The following is a 21747-nucleotide window of genomic DNA, read 5'->3' as shown; positions in this document are numbered from 1 at the left end:
ATTTCTGTCAAAAGCAAAGATGTTTAGTGATTAATTAGCCTGTTTGGCCTTAACATAGACTAATGTATTATTTATGTTAAAAAATAATTGACAGTTATTTGGGTGTTCTTATTGTTAATTCTATCTATGAACTCTAGAGGCCCTGGGAACACCACTTAAGGTGAATGTTATTTAGTTGAATGTTGTTTATATTATTATATTTGTATGAAGATGAGAGTGTTCATAAGGAAAATATTTGTTTTGATTAGACTGGAACATTTAAATGTTTCTCTGCTACTGATAAAGATCTGTTATGATAAATGTGAGAAATAAGGCTATACTCATGGGGAATCGCAGGAAAAACTTATATCTTTCCTAAAATTTCTTTCAGGTCTTGGACTTTCTTAAGAGGTTGTTGGAAGATCTTTAGGAAATATTTGAGAAGGGCAAAAGAGAGCTAGGAAGCTAAATCTGTGTGTGTGTGTTTTCTAAATCACCAAAACCCTAATTAGTGTGCACTTTTACTACATTTCTCACTTAAAAGGGAGTGTTTCTTTTCCAGTAAAATGTTAAAGTTGACATTTAAAAGATGAATATAAATATGTTATTACCAACAATTCACTCTCTTACTAATATTTTCACAGGTATCTGCATCTTTTAAAAAATGCCATAAAGACAGATGGACAGATAGGTCCCCACACACATTTTGATGAGGCAGAAATAATTTAATTTAACATTGTGGGAAACAGAGACAACTCTGCCATTTGGTTTGATTTTGACCCTTGAGGGCCTATTGAAACCTTTAGGTTCCTCTAAATAGGAATAAGTTTCAAAGGAAGTGCTAAAGGGTCAGTTGGGACTTTCTGTTGAAAAGAAATATTATTAATGAATAGCTTAAAAAGTTATTGTAACATTAAAAAGGGATTTTTCTCCTATTTCTTATTCTGATAGTCCGTTAAATAACTCTTAAATAGTCCTCAAGCCCGTTTCTCCTTTTCCATTCCTGTTGCCTGTCTCACTGTAGGCTCTCATTGCCTCTCACCTGTATTTATTGCAAGAGCCTCTAAACTGGTCTGTCAGTCTCTGCCTCACCCTCTTCTAATTAGTTTCTATACTGCCACTAATGTGATCTTCCATAAAACTCAGCCTGAGTGCTTCCCTCTTTAAAACTTTCAGTGGTTTCCCTTTGAATGATAGATAAAGTCTAAACTTCAAAGCATGGCATAGAAGATCCATGCATTCTTTGCCTGCCTTTTCTAGCCTCATCTCTTTGCCATTCCCTTTCTTATGCTTCTGCAGCGTTAAATTGCTTATATTTATCTGAACATCTGTGCAGTTTCACGTCTCTGTACATGCTATTCCCTCTGCCTGAAATGCCTTCCCTTCCACCTACAAAAGATAGCGCATATACCATGTTTCATCCCCTTTAGTAAGGTCTAATCATTCCTTCCTTCACTATACCTTACGCTATGTCCATGTTGTTGAATTTATCCTTTCCAAGTTTGCTTTTAGGCTTTCTCCCTTATTGTGAAATCATTGTATGGGCTTGGTTTGCTTTAGGGATAAGATTATAGTCAGGAGTCAGCACCATGCATTCCTGGCACACACAGGAGGATCAGGTGACATTTTCTGAAGGAGGGCAGATGTGAACTTTAAAGTTTATGTAAGAAAAGCAAGTTTAACTCCCAATGGATTAATCTGATCTGTTAGTAAACCAGGTTTATTTTGTTGTTTGGCTTTATAATATGGCCTCTTTGTGCACATCTTTGTTAATTATTGTGTTTCTGTGTTGACTGAAAGTTTGGATAAAGACATGGTAAAAGGAACAAATTTTGACATTTGAAATTTTTTTAATGGTATAAATTATGTCTTTCTTTCTCTTTCTTTTTTTCTTATTTGAGATACGGGATTTTTGAACGATGTAAAGAGTTGGTAGAAGCAGGATATGATGTCAGGCAACCAGACAAAGAAAATGTGTCTCTTCTTCATTGGGCTGCTATTAACAACAGGCTGGATCTTGTAAAGTAAGATGGAATATGTGTGTGTTAATCAGTATTTATAATTCTAGACCTCTCCTTCATTTGTCTTTTTATTCAAGTGCAACTATGAATGTTGACCCTGTAATCCTTCATTGTAAATGAGTACCTGAAGCTTTGTGCCACACACATCAGTTATCAGAGCATTGAAAAGGACCTCAGAGCTCCTCCAGTCCAGGACTCTCATTGGCTCAAACAGAAAAATTAAAGAGAAAGCCAGAGAGGCCCATCATAAAGTTCAGGCAATGAAACTGAACATTTTTTTGAAAAGAAAAAGCATAACATAAACTTTCTCAGGATAAAACGGAAAGTTTCATGTAGTTTAGAAGAAACATTGAAATATTTTACATTGTAATAAAGCCAGGAGGAATGGATGGGTAGGGAAATAATTTAACCTTTTTTAAAACTAAATATGGAATACATTTTTAAGTAGACCTATATTAGACTGTATAAAATATTTTCTTTTTATAAAGCACTACTACTTATCCAATGTTATTTTCTTTGTTTTATATTTTAGCATGTAAAATATATGTGTGTATGTGAATGTCTATATATTTTGTATTACACATATTTAAAATCCTTGAAGTTTAAGAAAATAAAAATATTCTAAAGTTTAAAATATACTAAAGTTTTAAATAAACACACTCACAGGAAAACTCCTTTTCTGTGGAAATAAATTAGTGTATTGTTTCGATAATATGATATGTGAAGTACAACTTTGAAATAATCAGGTGAATTCCTATAAACCACAGAAGAAAATATCTCTTTACCTTACAGATTCGCTTATATAGTGTATCACATCTCCGCCCCAAAAATAGAGAGCAAAACACTCAAAGTGTCTAAGGATTTTGAATTAATTTTTTACTATTTTTAGAATTCATTCCCAATAGTAATTCTAATTTCACACGGTTGGAAGTGACATAATTTCATCTTTCTTCTTGCAAGTTAGAATATCTGTGCTATCCTAAACCTTTTGAATATAAATTATTTTAAAAGTGTTGTTGTGGTGGTTAGAATATGGAAAAAGTAGCTAGGTGTTTGGTATGTAAGTTATAACAGAATATTCACGACAGCAAAAGTAATTACTTATATGCTAAGAATATTTCACTAGGGATCTGTTTGATGCTGTCATGTGACTCTTTCAGACCTCTGTAGATCTGAGTGTTTTTAGAGTGGTTATTATTATAATTTGTGTTTCCCAATACATTTATTACTAAGAAAAATTAATGTTTCTTAATATGAATTTTAAGTTTTTAAATCTTATTTTCATTTATGTCTACTTTTAACAGGTTTTATATTTCAAAAGGTGCTGTGGTAGATCAGTTGGGTGGAGATTTAAATTCAACTCCCCTTCACTGGGCCATCAGGTAAAGGTTCCTTTAAACACTGAAATTGTTGTTAAAAAGTGACTTAAGTTTATTTTCTGAACATTATAGACCAGTACTTTACAGTAGAATTTTTTGTGATGATGGAAATGGTCTATTCTGTGTTATCCAGTATGGTAGCCACTAGCCACATGTGAAATGTGAAATGAGGCTAATGCAACTAAGGAATTGAATTTAAAATTTTATTTAATTTTAACTAATTTGAATTTAAATAGCCACATGTGGTTAGTAGCCACCATATTGGAAATTGCAGTTACAGACCATTTGAAAGGCTTTCTTTTTTCCCTCTTCATTTAAAAACAAACAACAACAACAAAACACACACACACACACACACACACACACACACACACACACACACACCCGCCCCACCCGCCCCCCAATAAATACAGCTTTAAAGAGTTTCCACAGATGATATTTTTATGTTTAAATTAGGGCTGCGCTGTGAAGCTGAAACTCAAATATATGTATTATACTTTCTTTTTTATAATCAAAATAAATATCTCATATTTGATCACATGGATCACATGGACAAAAGCGATAGTTCAGTGAACTGTAAACTCAGTCAGTTCTTTCTCTGGCATGCATTGGCCACCTGAAGCTGAAGTTAATAAGTGCCTGTCTTGATACTTAACAATTTCTTAATTTTTCATTTTAACTCCGTTCTCTGTAGTTGATGGGGTTGACATGAACCTGAAACTAAAGTGAATAATTGTTCATTTAAGGCAAGGAGGCAGATATTTTCTCCACAGCTAAGAATTTTGAAGAATTTGGGGTTAACTCATCCGTTTTAAGCTACTGAGATACAATGCTTTGTGTGGAGAATGAGCCATATTCGAGTGTAAAAACATGTAGTTCCTCAGAATAATATTATTACATGCCTGCATGCCTGCAGTCTGTGACTGTTAGATTGCTGTGTATTTGGCTCAACAGTGAAGTCCAAGTGGTTTTAGAGTTTACCTCTTTAGCCTTAGTCATGTAAAATTTTATATATACGTGGTAGCAACATAAGGTTTAAGGTAGACCAGGAGGTTAATAAGCTTATTACTTGCACTCAGGAAGGACTGTCCAGATAGTTCTGACTTTGGAGCATCTAAGTAAAAGATGTTTAGAGACTCGCCAGAGTTTTAAAAATCTTACTGTTAGGAAATACTTTTTCTATCTCACTAAAATCCCTCATGTCTTAGGGATATCAGTTTCTCCCTGAATTGTTTTCTTTTTCTGCCTGCTACAGAATACTGCATAATTTTTACCCTCTATTTACAGACAAGGGCATTTACCTATGGTCATATTATTACTGCAGTATGGTGCAGACCCCACTCTCATCGATGGGGAGGGATTCAGCAGCATCCACTTGGCAGTATTATTTCAACACATGCCTATCATAGCATATCTCATCTCCAGAGGGCAGGTATGTTTTGAAACGTGTCTTATACTCCAGCTATTGGAAATCTGAAGAGACTGGGAAGATTAGTAGTAGTCTGTCCTCATTTTTAAAGTAGGAGTTATAGATATCTAGATATTCAGATATTAGCCTCAGTAAGTCTAGCTACTGCATAATGTTTTTCTAGCTTCATTAAAGCACAAAGAACAGGTCATTTAGCTCAGTAACATATAATAGACGTTTCTGAAATTTGTAAGCCCATAATAGTTTTCCTCATGACCCTAGTAATTTTCAAAGGTTTTCAAAAACATGACTTCAAAGCCAGTATTTTTCTCCTGGTTGAGTGTATTGTAGAAATGGTAGTCAGATCACTAAATTAACCCATCATTTGTTTTCATTGTTTGAGCCCAAATGGGAGACCAATTTGAATGTGTGCTTCTTATTGTTCTCTAAAGTAATTCTATGAAAAATGACTTGCCTTAAGAGGCATCCATTTATGGCACAGGTTAAATTATAGGCTATTGGCAGCGGGAGTTTCACTGTCGGCTATACTTGTCTGGGAGATGCTTTCTGTTAGCAAAGTATTTTATACATTAGCAGACTCGCCTGTAACAGGCATGGAAACGGGTTTGCACAAATGCTGTTGGAATGATTGTGTTCTCTTTATTTAAACAAGCACCTTCTCTCAGACTTAGCCAGTTGAAGTAGAATTATTACAACCTCCTGGGTCTCACTTTGGAAGGAGGTTTGAGGAGGAGTCCTTTCTGCTTCTCTTTGGGCTCCTTCCCAAGTTGTGTTCCTCTAAGGCCCATAAGAATCTTCAATAACTAAAACCCTTTCTTTGGCTTGGTTGGAACCATTACTGTATACCTCAGACTTGGGCCTATTTTATTAAAAGGAGCATATCATCATGGGGATATGATTTTCTTTCTCTATATTCTAGAAAATAGAATTTTTCAAGTGTTACTCTTTAAAACATAATATGATAGATCCAAAAATATATTGAGTTGCCTCACAAGATAGGGAGTTTACTACTACTGGAAATGTTTAAGTAGAGACTGGATGACTTTGTGGAAGAGATGAGAGTATGAATTAATGTGTCAGTTAAGGTCTTAACGAGCTGACTCTTAAGATCTCTGCTTCTAAAGTGTCTTATATTTGATGGTGATTAGTGTTTTTCTCTCTCCTTCAGCTCTCTATCATTCACACTATACAACACTTCAAATCATATATTCAGATATTCCCTTTAAAAATATTTTGTAGAAATCAGTGGATTTTTATCCTATGGATGTGAAGCAAAACGTTCTTTTATCAAATGATATTTGAACCTTCCTTGTAGACACAAAGGTAGTGTTAAATGTATTAAAGAGATACTTCTACTAAGAGAAGAAAGAAATTTGACTGGGTCTGTAGTTATGCTGATTAACTCTTCTTTTTGAATAGAGTGTGAATATGACAGATTTAAATGGACAGACACCTCTTATGTTATCAGCTCACAAAGTACTTGGGTAAGTGAGTTTAATTGAATTGCCTCATGCTGATTCTTGGTTCCTACAATTTCTTTTCTGTGTATATGATCTTAACTATCTTAGTCTATGTGAGATGATACTACTTTCTGAAGAAAATAAGATTTTTCTACCTTGTGACTATATATGGACTTTTAATGTAGTTGTAGTTAGAAAAGCACCATTGACATAAGTTTTTTCTAATAGCTTAGGGGAAAAGTTTGAAAGCTACTTTATAAAAAGCTAATTTCCTTACAGAACAGGTAGAGATTCTGTAGCATATGCTTGTTAACATGACTTAACATTTCTTAGTTTGCATTTTAAAAAAATGGTGATAAGTTTAAATGTTCTCAATTTGAAATCCAGGTGATAAATCTACTTTCCAGAAAACAAAAGTGTTGAGGTTCTCTGCTATTGTTGACTGCTCTGAAACTATTAATTGTAACTGGTCTATGAAAATAGTTTATATGTTCACATCAGGTACTTACATATTTAAATTTTTCTGTGTATTTATAAGCACATGTGAGTAGTGATCACCAAATAGTCCAGCCTCTGGTATTCTTCTATTCAGATATGTGCTACAGTTTTTTTTGTTTGTTTGTTTTTTTAAAGAAGGCGATTGAAACAGGCATTTATTTATTTATTTATTTATTTAATTTTTAAAGATTTTATTGGGGAATTGGGGAAGGGCAACAGCCAAGTTGTTGTCCTTCAATCTTAGTTGTGGAGGGCACAGCTAGCTCAACTCCAAGTCCAGTCGCCATCAGGCCGCCCGTTGGCAGCTTGTGGCCGCTCAGCTCAAGGTGCCATGTTCAATCTTCGTAGCAGGTGGGCATAGCCCACCAATCCCATGTGGGAGTCGAACCGGAAACCTTGTTGTTAGGAGCACGTGCTCTCACCAGCTGAGCCATCTGCCACCTGTTGGCAGCTCAGCAGCAGCTCAGCTCGGGTGCAGCATCACTTGCCCATGTGGGAATCGAACCAGCGACCCTGTTGCTCAGAGCTCGCTCTCTTAACCAACTGAGCCACTGTGCAACAGTTTTTTATCAGTTTGTTTCCACTGTGGTACTTAATTTCTGATCCTGCTGTTACTTAGGACTTCTCTCCTAGGAACTGAGTTAGTTCTGAGGACATTTTCTTTTCGTTCATGGAGTGGTGGGGCTGGGCGTAGAATTTTGTTATAAAGCATTGTGTCTTTTTTACTGATGTCTCAAGTCAGGTACAGTGTTTAAAGGTCTTGATAGAATAAGTAAAGTAGAATATTGTTTTATTAAAAGAATCACTTCCTTCATGAAAAAAGGGAAAGTACAGATTGTAAAGCAAAAATGGTTTATTGAATTCTGCCATCTAGTCCATAACTTTCTAAGATAAACAGATATTTTAGGACATTATACCTGCTTTATTTAATAATTGCTTACTGGGAGAATGTGAAGTTAGCTTTTGGTTTCTCTCTTCAAATATAATGTACATTTAGTTTCTAGTTAGATAAATAGCATAGCGTTTAATATTAGCCAAAGTTAAATTCACAATTAAAAAATACAACAACATGAAAGTAAAAGTTTGAAAAAAGCAGTTACTCTACTGTATTGATGTTGAAATTATATTATCAATATAGCAGATCATCACTTAATATCTTTTTTTGGGGGGGGTCTTGATGCATCTCTCCTGTTAGCACCTAGGGACCGGACTCGGCACAAAAGTTCCTCAGTATTTGGAATACTTACTGATGGATATAATAGGTTAAAAGATTTGTTATTTACATTTACCTTTCACATCATTCATCTCTCTAATACCCCTTGGTATTTTATTGTCTTGAGACAGGCCAGAACCAACTGGATTTCTTTTAAAGTTTAATCCTTCTCTCAATGTGGTTGATAAAATACACCAAAACACTCCACTTCACTGGGCAATTGCAGCAGGAAATGTGAATGCAGTAGATAAACTCTTGGAAGCTGGTTCTAGCCTGGATATCCGAAATGTTAAGGTATGACCAGGTATTTATCTCCCTTAGTTTATTATATCTTCAGTTAGAGGATTGATAAGTTAACATAAAGATAAGTGATACATATGTGTTCAGTTATCACAGGATAAATAGAAGCAATAATAGCCGGTTATCCTCAAAATAAATATGTTGAGCCTATGATCCTGGTAATTTTTTAATAAAATGTTTAGCACCTATGCTATATAGAAAATATAATTGAAATTTTTCTTTTTTTTTTTTTTTAAGGGAGAGACACCACTTGACATGGCTCTACAAAACAAAAATCGGCTTATTATTCATATGCTAAAAACAGAAGCCAAAATGAGAGCCAACAGAAAGTTCATACTTTGGAGGTGGCTGCAGAAATGCGAGGTATTTTCATACAGGCCCTTGCCTACGAACTACAAGAACTGTTTTATTCATTTATTTTTGTTTTTTAAGGCATCGAGAAACCAGGGAGTGCTGCATTTTTTCTGCCAATTACATTTTTCCCATGCACCCGATAACCCAAAGTTGGAAATTTGGCACTTTCACTGGCAATTTATTGTTGGTCCTCAGCTAGATGGCTCTAAAAACTACATGTTACCTTGTGAATACCATGCTGTACTTCCACATTTATTTAATGAATAAATTGAAACACAAATAGTTTAGATTCTTGGAGAAGCAAAAGGAAAAATACTTTGTGGCAAGGAAACATTCAAAATGTTTTGTTAGAATTAGCAGGAGTTGGACTTTAAAAATGGCAATGTTGAAAACCTCAAGCATATGATGTTGTTTCTTAGAAAACATCTGGAATTTCGAGAAATGAAGTCAAAGTTATTATTTTTTTTAACTTGACAGTTCTTCTGAGTGGTGATCTTCTAAACTTAAAAGTGCACTGCAAGATAGAAAAAGTTAGGAAGTTCAGCTTGTCCTATTGAATGGCCAACAAAATCTAAGTCATAATAGTGAATATAATTTAAATTGTTAAAATGGGGTATTGAATTGATTCCTGTTTTTAATGTTTTTAAATATGATAGATAGCATAATCTTACATAATCATAATTAGTAATTATGTTTTTAGAATGATTCTAAATTAACAGACACCAGATTTCTATGGAGAGGGTCATCATGATTACTACACTTATTTTGTCTTTAGGTATGTGGAGGGAGAGAGAAAGAAGTAACAGTTACTTCTCAGCTTCCTTTGTCAACTCCTCTGCTTCTCCCCCACCCCTTATGATAGGGTACCCCAGAATTTTGTCCTTGGACCTTTTTTCTATCTATTCATCCCCTTGGTGATTTCATGCATTTCCATGGCTATAAATGCCATCTGTATGTTGATAACTCCCAAATTTATCTCTAGTTCAGCCCTTTCCAGACTTGTATATCCAGTTACCTTGGCTTATCCAGTTCAGTGCCCAGCAGGCATCTCCAACGTAACACATCCAAAACTGAACTCCTGATCTTCTCCCCTTCCCAACTGTTTCGTCCATAGCTTCACCACCTCAGTAGGTGTCAATTCTGGCTTTCCAGTCATCTTTGCCTTTTCTATAATAAGTATTCGGTCCATCAGAAAAACATATTGGCTAGTTCTGCCCTCAGTATATATCCAGAATCTGACCCCTTCTCACTACTCCACCAATGGCAGTTTTGGTACAGCTACAACTGTCTTTCATGCGGATTACTGTAGTTGTCTGACATCTCCCTGCCCTGACTCTTCTATTCTCAATAGAGCATCCAGATGAATCTTCTGATACGTAAGTCAGATCCTGTCATTCCTTTGCTCAGAGTGCTATGATGTCTCCTTTCTCCCAGAATAAAAGCCAGAGTCCTTACTATGGCTCACAAAGCCCTGTGTGATCCAGCATTTTACATAGTATAAAATTCACTTAGTACGATTTATCTTTCTTTCCCTACAAGAATTTAAGCTCCATGAGAGAAAGACCTTAAATTCCCCGATGTGCCCCAAGTACCTAGAACAGTGCCCACATGCAGTATGCACTGGGCTGTTTGTTGAATGAGTGCATCATGTGGCTCGTCTATGAGTATTATATTTGGAGTTAAAATTTTGAGATCATATTCTTATTTCTGTTCTGAAATTACACTGGTTGTAGAGTCTAAGTTCACCTTTAAAGAAAAATGTAAACTTACTCATTTTGTGTTATGCACATTAGAAATGGAAGCATTTTAAAGATTTAGTATCATTTGAAATTATCCATTCTTATGGTGTGGCTTAGGGAAGTAAACAGAATACGTTTTTTCCCCTTTACTGTTGAAAAAGCCCTGCTTGGCCAGCCGAGTGGCTCAGTTGGTTAAGAGCTCGCTCAAGAGTTTGAGCTCTGAGCAACAGCGGTTCAATTCCCGGCCCAAGCTGAGCAGCTGCTGAGCTGCCAACAGGTGGCAGGATGGCTCAGCTTAAAAAAAAAGAAAAAGCCCTGCTTGATTCCAAGCTCATGTATATTCTAATTAAGGGACTGCATTGCAAAAATGTGGTGCCCAGCTTCTGTGGAGACAGTCACATTGTTAGTTCATAGACTTTCATCCTTTTAACTTTGCTAGAATAAACCTGAATTATTAGCATCCTGAGGCCATGTTTCAATCTTTGGCCTCCGTGTGACATTTGACACTGAGAACAACTCCCTTCTTGAAATGCCCTTTCTTGGCTTCCCTGAAACTTTCTTTCTCCTGGTTCTCGTCCTGCCTTTCTGGTCACACTGGTCACTCTTTCTTAGTTACCTTTGGGGACTTAGCTTTTTTGCCCTTAAATGTTTGTGTTGGTCAAGAATCTGCCCCTTTCTACCTGCACACAGTCCTTGGAGTATTGTTTATTTGTGGCTTTACCACCTTTATACTGTTTTCTACTGAGTGGTGGACTTGCTTTTCTGACTGCCTCCTGAGTATCTCCTAGCTGTCCATAGGCATCTAAAATTTCACACGCTCTAAACTTATCTTTTCTGCAAACTTATTCCTTCAAACCCTCTTGATTAGGGAATGGCACCATCTGGTGCCCACGTTGGAATGTTTGTGCCATCCTCACTAAAGCTTGGGTGTACTGATTTTTGCATGGTCCCCTTGTCTTGGTTTATGCCTTCTGACATGTAATAGTGGTTGAAATAAATTATTTAAAAAAAAATCTCAGCAATCATTAACGCTTTTCTAAAAGACCACCATTTCTTGGAGGGGAGGAAAGCAAAACAAAGTATGTTTAAGCAACATTTCATAAAATGTAAGCCTTTTAAAATTTAAAACATTGTTTCCAAGATTTGTAATTTCTCAAGCTTCAGATTGATCAATCAGCAATTTTGAAGGAAAACCCTGTACTCTGCTGTTGTATTACTTGTTATTATACATGTTTGGGAAATAGTTCTTCTAATGAACTAATTATTATTTGATACTTAGGAGGTGAAAATCCATAAAGTTCTAAAATTCAGAATCTCTTAATAGCTCTTCCTGCTGCTGATGCTTTCTGTGGTTACCATGTGGGCTGTTGGATACATATTGGACCTCAATTCAGATTCCTGGCTTTTAAAAGGATGCCTTCTAGTAACGTTGTGTTTTCTGACATCTTTGTTTCCAAGGTGTGTATATTAGTTTCTGCAAGGCTGGTTATTGCATTCCAATCTGATTGCTTATTTCTACTGTTTATTAGCTGGAATCACAGATTTTTATTGAGCTGTGAATGTTACCTCTCACCTAGAAACATCCTCAGTGCTGCTGGGGGAAGGGCTTTGGTAGCATGTGATTGGACTGAAAGCAAATTGGTCAACCCAGTACTTGAATTGAATTGACAATTGGTGGAAAATAAATATCCTAGCTCACTTTAAAAAATGTTAATTTTGTGAATAATGGGGAGATTTTTGTAACTATTTTACATCATGAAGCCTTTTTGTCCATTGTTTCAGAAATTTTGCTTTTTCCTTTTCTAAATATAAATACATTTTAAGCTAGTTATTTTTTTGCTTTTACTACTTTTTAGTTGAAACAATCTAATTAAATTGCAGGAGGTTATAAAATAGTTACTGTGATATGGACTTTTTATGGGAGATATTTATACATGATTATATATATGGTATTTTGCAATGTATAATGCACACATTTTTGCCCAAATTTGTGAGAAAAAAAATAAGGATGAGCATTACACCTGGGTAGTACTAATTCCATATCTATATAAATGTTTTTAATTATTTTATGTTTATGAGTTAAAAGTGTAACTCTAGAAATCAATAACGATATCTGTATTCAAAATAATGCCCTGGAATATGATAATTTGTTTTGTTGCACTTACGACAAACTTGCAACGACAAAGAGTTCTTGGCCTCCTATGATGCGTAAATATCATAAATTTGTTACCGGCACATAAAATTTCATGTACCTTGTATCTGTTCTTGTGTTGTGTGATTATTTGTTACATAAAATTTCTTGTACCATAATATGTTTAAAAATGAATGTTAAATTTCTTTATAATATAAAAAACAAGTACCTAAATATAAACAAATAAAAATTTGAAAGTGGGCCAAAAATGTGGGAGCGCATTATACATGGAAGTGCATTATACACAGCAAAATATGGTAGTCACATTGGTTAAGAGTCATATTTCTGGGTTCAAGTCAAGATTTACCACATCGCATGTTGACCTTGAGCAAGTTGCTGTATCTTTCTGTGCCTCAGTTTCTTCATGTATGAAATGAGGATAATAATTGTAACAATGTCTCCCCATGGTTTATACACATGTAATGGTTAGAACCATGGCTGACACACAGTACTTAATAATCATGTCACACCCCAATCTTTTCTCGCTCCCCTTTCTCTGTAAAATGGTATCCAACTCCTTGTGTGAGTAATGGTTGTCATCTTTGGATTACTATTGTTCTCGATTCTTCCCTTCTCTTTAATTTCCCATATTCAGCTTATTACCAAGTCCTTCCTGCTCTGCCTCCAGTTGGTCTGCTCCCTGCATCTCCACAGCTGGTGCCCTAGACCAAACCTCCTAACTGGTCTCCTGATTCCAACTTTGATCCCCCTCTAGTTCACCTCCACCTAGCAGTCAGGGTGATCTTTTAAAAAGGCTCATCAGTTTCTGTGTTTTCTTCCTGCTTAAAGCCCTCCAGTACTGTTCTCTGTACTCAAATAAAATCCAAACTCATTGCCTACGAGGTATTATATGATTCGTTCCCTCCCCTCTGACTTCATCTCTTTCCTTCATTGTTCTCCAACCTCCTCTCTGTTTCTAGAGCACATTAAGCTCATCCACCCCTGTGGCCTTGGCTCTCACTTGTTGCCTGACATGTTCTGATTGTTGCATAACTGGAGATGATGTTCTCATTCAGCCCTGAGTTCCAACATCACCTCCTTAGTGAGGCCGCCCCTGACTAATTTTGCTGTATCACCACCCCCCTTTTATTTTCTTCATAGCACTTAAACACGGTTTCCTGGAGTGTAAGGCCCATACAAGCAGGAAACTTTTCTCTCCTGTTAAACATTTTCATTCACTGAAAAAAAAAAAAAAAAGGTAATGATGATGATGAGCCATAGAAAAAGATCTAAAAGCAAACAGTGTTGCTCCCTTTAGAGTGTGATTATGAGATTCCTGTGCCCCTCTTCTGCTTGCCAGCATTTTCTGGAATAAGCACGCGCTACTTTTGTCATAAGAAAAAACAAAGTATTAGGGGAATCTTATCATTTGGTCACTCGAGAGCAGGACAATTGACTTTTGGAAATGAATTAGACTTTAACTGTAAAGTAAAAGCTCAAATTTCTGGAAAACAGCAAAATGCCTAGATTGTCTGCTATTCCAAAAACTTGTAACTTAGAAGTATTCATTCAATTTCCACTAATTGGATTGACTCAGTCTCCAAATAAATTTTAAGCCAAATCATCAGGAATCACAATCATTACTTTTTTTTCTGCAGAGACAAAGCAAGGGCTGGCAGTATTTATTAACCCCGGGTAGTGGCATTTGAGATTTTGTTTATTTTAGTAGAAACCCACATTATAAAAATGTATATGAAAGCTTTTGTTTTTGATGACAGTGAGCTAAGGGCTTCATATTGCTAGGCTTGGCATGTGGATACAATTCAAATGGGAGACAAATGCATATGGCAACACTATCTATACTGCTTTGATTTCTCCCATTCTCCTCTGTCCAGTCCCAATTTCGTGGAGGTAAGCAGCTGCAAAATTCTATTATTATTAGGCCCCAGAGGCAGTTACTTATTGATCCAGGCTGCTATGTGATGCCTGTCAGAAGTAAACAGGCCATAGTAGCAGCCACTTAAAAATTAGGTAGTTCACTGTACTACTTAATTAGGTCACAGTTTTGCTGCAAAATCTCAGACAGGTCAAGCCCTGGAGGTTACATGGGCTCCATTTGGCCTACCCATTCTGGCAGCATATTAGGTGCCTGAGGTTTGGAATCTTAGTTCTTCTCAAGTATTATGCTAATGATCTTGCTAGTTTTTTAAAAACCCTTTTCTTACCCATCATCAACTATTGTTTTTTTCCTGGTATAAATTTTAAAATAGACCCAGGTAAACTATATTCATGCATAGATTTACTATATTGAGTAATGTGAAAGACAGATTTCTTTTTTTTCCTTTGAAACTACAATATTAACATTTGAGTAAGTTATATGTGGACTTATAAGTTGCTTGTTACCCAAGTGAGATGGCTAGTGTTCAGAAGAACTAATGCTGCTTTTAGCCTTTATGTATCTTTTTATGTCCAGTGTCTGCTTCTCAAGCTGATTGTGGGATAAAAGTGCTCAAGTTTGTGTGCATATCTGTATGTTTCAAAAATATACTGCTGGCCTCTAGAAGAAAGCTTGTTAAATGTGAAATATTTAAAAATTTTGCATTTTGGAGTATTTGGACATATGACATGCCAAAAAAAGAAGTACAAATATGATATGCCTCAACAGAAATAAAAAAAGATTCATTGAAAATATAAATTATTGGGAATGAAGTAATGTATAAGTTAGCTAGAAGAACTAGAACATTCACTTCTTGAGAGTCCTTGTGCCTCAGTTTTCTCATGCATAAAATGGGGTGGTGATGCATGATTTATTACCAAGTAAAAAGTGGCACATAAGCACTCAGTAAGTGAAAGTTGTTATTTAAAGGAATCATTATTACTATTATTATTTAAAGGAATTTAGAACTAAAATTAATATGAATCATACTTGTTTTCACTAATACCTTATGTTTATCCTTTCTTTTAGGTTCTTGGTCGGGTATAAGAGCCTTGTATGCTTACCAACGGTCTTTCTGCTAAGCTCCATGTTTTGGATATTTGTGACTTGGTTCATCTTATTCTTTCCTCATATCCTTCAAGCTTAAATTTAAATGCATATCTCATTTCACCTTTAAAAAATAGTAATGCCATTGTTAGAAATTTAGATGTTGGAAGAGATCCAGGGAATGTAACTCACATTTGTATTCATTTCATGGTGTTTATTGTTGAAAATCTACTCCATTTAGGAAATAATCTCAGCACGCTTTGGAAACACTAGGTGTCTAGTATTTATTACTCATAAGAAGGAAACAGTAGAATGAATTATTGTTTTACTTAGCCCCATACAAATTTCTTGTATGGCCTTGAGCTTCTTTTCAAGGTCAGATGGTTCTTTTAATTTGGTCAGCAGTTATGGTTGATTACTAAATCTTCTGGGCACCAAGACAGCCCACATGGGAGGGATACTGGGAGAAATGCGCCCTCCTCAACAGTGGTCAGTGTAGCGTTATTGTCCTTGGTAGTGATTCTCAGGCCACGGTAAAAATAAATTTTCATTGCCACCCAAAAGATATGTGAGACAGAAATTTCAGAAAAGACTGCTAATGTGTACTTTACTCTGAAATTTTATTTTATCCTGTTTTATTTCCTTTTTTAATAAAATGCTAGTCATAGCCACTTAATTCTTTATGGCCTACTAATGGATGGCAGCCCATGGTTTGATAAGAAAAAACAACACACCTAAGGAATAGGTTTATCACTTGAGCAGGGTTCAGGCCAAGTTCAGCTTAGGGGTGTGCTGTGCTTTTAGCATTAACCAACACTAGTCACCAGGAAGTGCAAACAAGGTTTACTTCTTGGCTTGTAGCTATTTGTAACTCCCATTGGGAGGGAGGCATTTCCTCCAGTTTTCTGTGGACTTCTCCAGGACCCTTGCTTCCCTTCCAAGGACTCTAGAAAGCCGTTATAAACTTGCTTTCCTTACAGGTAGGAGAAGAAGGAATGTGGTGTATAGAAGTGTACCTTTAAACATATTTCTTTAACTTCTATGTTATTTCTCTTTCTGGTAATGGCGTTTTTCAAAAGAAAGGATACACTCAATTTAAGAACATTTTTTTCATAGGAATAAATGTAAAGTGAGAGGCATATGAGCTCTTAGAGTGCATAAATCCACTTTCATTATAGCATGTTTTTACTTTAATGATGCTTTTTATTTCTGAGCATTATCTCTAATATTTTTCAGATTCTTTAATCTAAATGAATAGCACAGCATATCATGGAGTTCATTTGAAGTTTTTCAAAAGATTTGATTACGTTTAACCTTTGTCTCATAATTATTGATTTGGGGGCAGGTCTTTAAGCACTAACTAGCCTTATTACCACCATTTAATGTGAAGGCTTGGATGATATCATTATATGATATAAAAATATTTAAATTTATAAGTAACCATGAGTGCATAAAATAATGGCACAATATCCACCAAAATCACCTGCAAAAGTCCCAAGGCTGGTAAATTCTAGTTGACATGATACTGAGAAGGGATGGCTAGTATTTTTGTTTACCAACCCATGTGGCAATGGAGTAAACACAGTTTTAAAATTGTGTTTCTTGATGAATTTTAAAAATTTGAGCAACTCATGTTATTTCAATATTTGCACCAAAAGTGAGATATTTTTTATATTGAATTATTTCAAATTTACAGAATCAGTATTTACAAAAGTGTAACTCCACTATAGTTTGAAAACCTCCATTGCAGAACTTAGTATTCAGCTGAGTTTAATTACAAAGTGGTCAGTATTTGTGAAGATGCCATTATATCAGAACTGATTTCCACAGCTGGACAGAATCTTAAGATGTTGGAGTTGACGAGATGGGACATTTTACTCATATGTACAGCATGAAGCCATTTGATATAGGCACCCATATGAGCTGGCTACTGGTGAGGAAATTGTCCGTCAGTAGGTGGCACCCTTCACCATCAGAGCAGTGTTTTTCAAGCTGAATGTTAAAGGCTGTTTGAACTGCCCTGGGTATGAACTGAAGTGCCACCTGTAAGGACCCATCTTGTGTATTTCTACTAGTTTTGTCTCAAGTTGCCGAGTCTGGATTGTGTAGAGGCTCTGCGCCTGTGGTCGCCTGGTGCATTATGGGAAGGGGGTCTGGAGCACTGTGGAAAGAGGACTGGCTTTGGAATCAGATTGAATGAATTTGAGTTTTGGCCCTTTTTTCTTATTAGTTATGTACTGAGCAGTTATTTAATTTCACGGAGTCTCGGTTTTTCTGTAAATTGGAGATAATAATACCAAGTTCAGGGGTTGCTGCAAAGGATTATTATGCCCTGATGTCTGTAAATTGCTGACCACAGTCTTCATTGCATAACTGGAATCCTGTAGATAATACCTATTATTTTATTATTATGAATTACTCTTGTGGTTAAAATCTGTGTAAGAAGGCTACATGTTGAAATTCATTTTAAGGGCTGCTCTAGGTTTTCTCCTCAGACATTCACTTTCTTTTGGTACATTTTATATGTCCAGCAAGTAAAGTATTTGGCTTTTATGAGGCGGGATTGAGTGAAAGAGATAGGATCATACTGATGAGTTTGGAAGTAAGATTAAAACTAGAAATAAATGGTGAACACTGAACATTAAATTTGTAATTCTGGCTATAGCTCTCTGAGTTAAGTTTAAGAGGGATAAACACATGTGAAGTCCTGTACTGGGTTTCAGAGAACCAACATGTACAAGGACATGTTGTGTTGAAAAGGACATAGCTTCAGGTCAAGTGAAAAAGAACCAAGCCTGGTGTGGGTAGTGATGTGGCTGTCAAGAAAGCCGATACATTCTCTGATAGTATTAGGAGTGTCCCAGCAAAGGACAACAATCTCACTGTCCTGTGCAAAGGTCAGTACACACCGGAGTGTGTTTGCTGTGTTTCGAATTCTGTTCTAAAAGACACGATGACAAACAGGAGCACAAACAGAGGAACTTGACCAGGCGATAGTGTCGTATAAAGAACAACGTTGCTGCTTATCCTGGAGATGTGAGCACCGCCTTCCAGTTCGGTAGTCTGTCATTCGGAAGCCAATGCATCATATAGAATGGGCACGCAATAAATATTTTATTGAACAATTGAGGAACAAGCTTCTGTAGGGTAGATTTAGAGGACAGCCATAGTGCAGCTCTGTGGCGTGGAGCTAAAGGATCTACAGAATGAGATCTAGTTAGTGTCCAAGTTGTAGAAAAGCAAATGGTAGCTCCATATTGAGAAACGTTAACCTCAAGTCACAAGCTAACTGCAGAGGTTGGGGTGTCCATAAATAACTATAAATTGAGGTCTAAGTGCCACAGAATAAGCATTCTTATGTTCAGGGAAGGTTCACTGTGAATCAGGAAAGACCTACAAGGGGAAGAGGAATGTAAGTTAGGTCTTGAAGGCAGGTAGGACTTAGACATCCTAAAAGTGTGGTTTTACAAGCAGATGGTGGCAAGTGGGGAGCATTTGAGGTCAATAAGCTACGCAAAACGGGCATGGAAGCAAGGAATGTTTGGCTTTTATGTGAGGGGATAGAATGCAGTTCACTTTACTTGGAGGGAGAGGATCCAGTGATTCTTCTGGGATTTGTTTTGTAAGTTACTCAGACCAGAAATTCAGTCAGCTCCACATGCGGGGTCATCATGTGATTCACCTGATATATTTTTCAGAATATGTCATATGAATTGAGGATTTTATAGGGAAAAAATAGGATGTGATTCTTTAACAAAAGGTCTTGACTTATGTACTGTTTAATAGTGTTCTTTTTTTTTTTTTAAAGATTTTTATTGGGGAATTGGGAGAAGGGGAATAGACAAGTTGCTGTCGTTTTGTTCTTCGGTCTAGTTGTAGAGGACGTCGCTTCACTGGCCCAAGTTGGCACCATCATTGTGCTCTTCCCGGGCGAGGCAGATTAGTCGCTGGCTTCTGGACAGCCAGCCGCTCACGGTGCCTTGAGGGCCGCTCACGCTGGCTGCTGGCTACTGGCTACTGGCTACACACGGTAGCCCATGGCAACCCACCTGTTGTCGCTGGTGACTCACGGCAGCCCAGCCCCAGGTCGAGCTGCCGTTCAGCATCCTAGCTGTAGAGGGCAGTGTCATTTGCCCTCATATGTGGGATCCGAACCGGGGCCCTCTGGCATTCCAAGCCAGCTTTTAACCAATGCTCCACTCGGCCGGCCCTCTTTAATAGTATTCTTAATTCATTCTAAGTAAGCATTATTTGTTAAAATTCAATTTCATGCAACTTTTCTGGACCCTATTTCTTTCTCAAAGCCAGACCCATCTGCAGAAAAACTGACAAACTAAACCACTAAGATTTGTTCCTCCTTACCTGAACCTGATGTGGTTGTGCTGGTTTTTGTGGGTTAGAGCAGAGCCTGGTTTTGCAGGTATGGGGTGAGGTCTGAAGTTCGCCTCTCCAATAAGCTCCCAGGTAAAGCTGTTGCTGTGAGTCCAGTGACCACACTTTGAACAGCAAGGCTTTAGAGTCTATTTTATGGCCACCTTTTCCACCCTGAAATTTGGCACAAGACAGCTTGGCAGTACTTTGGAAGGCAGATATAATTACTTTGTCAATAGTGATTTAAGTTGGGCAAGGAAAATTGGTTTATTACTGGTGTGTTGGTTTATTACTGCACATTCATTTGTCTTTCCCCAGAACAAAATTTTACTTTCATACAAAGAATTTGTATCACTTCAAAAACATTTCAAAGTGGCTAATGTTTATCCTTGAAACACTTTTTATCTCAGTATATGTATAGTATCTGCCTTAACCAAATAGTATTTGATTTATAATCATTTTGCAAGGAAAGCAGTTTCTTTTTTATTTTTATGCTTTTTTTATTGTGAAATAAACATTTTTTAAAATTAGTTTTAGCTGTACAACACAGTGCAGCAGTTATACTTTTACCCTTAAAAGTGACAACTCCCCTCCCCCAATCCGCCGCCCCACTCTCCCCCTCATATCATACATATCTATTACAATTCCCTTGACTCCACCCCCACACTATACTTCACGTCCCGTGACTATATATATATTCAATTATAGTTGACATACAATATTATACAACATCAGCTTCAGGTGTACAGTGCAGTGATCAAGCCTCTACCCCATCCATGAAGTGGTCTCCCTAACAAGACATGTGACCATCTGACACCCTACAAAATATTTACAACATTAATTATATTCCCCAAACTGTCTTTCATATCCCTGTGGCAATATTGTAGTTACCTATTTATGCTGTCTAATCCCTTCCCCTTCTCCCTCATCCCCAACCCCCTCCCAACTAGCAAGTTTCTTTTGTTTGTTTTTAAATTAACTCAGCCTAATACAATTACAAAGATTAGTTTTTAAACTTTGCAGTAGAACAGTTTTACAAGCACTTATCTGATATATAAGGAAATGTTTTCAGTTGCAATCTTGAACCATGTAGTCTGTTTCTTTGAATTATTTTGTTAAAATGATCAGAAACTATTTTTCAGACTCTCTCAGGAGAGCCACAGTTATACCATTAGAGATTAATTTATTTGGATCTTGAATGTTTCTCAGTCTCCAGGATGTTTTTCATATATTGCAACTATTCCTATCAATATTTCATGTGCGTTTCAACTAATGAGGAGGGATTAATTTGCCAGCTATGAGCAAATTCCCATAGGATAGAACATACGATGTGGCCAGGTTTGGGGACAGGGATGTGTTACGTAAGGGAAGATGAGGATAGACTGCATAGAAGAGAGATTCTTAGGCACCAGTGATGAAATTTGTTTACATCATAATTATGCTGTTCTTACGGAAGTCTGATATGTTCCTTAACTTGGCTTTAACATCTAGCAGGTACCCCTTTTAATTTTGCTTTCATTCTCAGCGTAATAGGCTTCCTCTACTTTTTCTATAAGACTTGGGCAACAGATCCAGGCTCCATTAAGGCTTCTGAAGAAGAAAGGAAAACGGTGAGCTTTCTTTGTAATGTTACTGATTTTCTGTTTTTACTAGGAGGGCATGTGAACTTCAGAAGATCATAGCCATGTTGGTTTTTGTCATGGCTGCATCTCTAGTGCCTGGCACCTAATGGATATAACATAAACGTGCAATGAATAAATCAGCAAAATGAGATTTCTCCACTGTCATACTTTTCATTTATTTATATGAAAGTTTAAAAAACTATTTTTATTTTGTATTAAAGTAATACCTCACTAGGACTTTTTCAGTTGTGCTTCCTGTTAGCAGATA

General features: G+C 36.5%; 1 protein-coding gene across 2 annotated transcripts in view; it reads left to right on the top strand.

Moving 5' to 3' along the window:
* ZDHHC13 (zDHHC palmitoyltransferase 13) overlaps positions 1-21747 on the top strand; it is a 50960-nt gene that overhangs the window by 16693 nt on the left and 12520 nt on the right. For both annotated transcript variants that reach the window (XM_019651417.1, XM_019651418.1), the window contains exons 3-11: positions 1881-2003; positions 3305-3382; positions 4667-4811; positions 6228-6292; positions 8111-8273; positions 8517-8642; positions 11697-11830; positions 15469-15569; positions 21343-21467. In XM_019651417.1, coding sequence (XP_019506962.1) covers positions 1881-2003; positions 3305-3382; positions 4667-4811; positions 6228-6292; positions 8111-8273; positions 8517-8642; positions 11697-11830; positions 15469-15569; positions 21343-21467 — 1060 coding nt within the window. The remainder of the gene's footprint in view (positions 1-1880; positions 2004-3304; positions 3383-4666; positions 4812-6227; positions 6293-8110; positions 8274-8516; positions 8643-11696; positions 11831-15468; positions 15570-21342; positions 21468-21747) is intronic.

The sequence above is a fragment of the Hipposideros armiger genome, unplaced genomic scaffold (genome assembly GCF_001890085.2).
Source record: "Hipposideros armiger isolate ML-2016 unplaced genomic scaffold, ASM189008v1 scaffold_159, whole genome shotgun sequence".
Classification (NCBI taxonomy): Eukaryota; Metazoa; Chordata; class Mammalia; order Chiroptera; family Hipposideridae; genus Hipposideros; species Hipposideros armiger.
The sequence above is the reverse complement of the archived record's forward strand: the minus strand, read 5'-3'. Positions and strand labels throughout refer to the sequence as shown.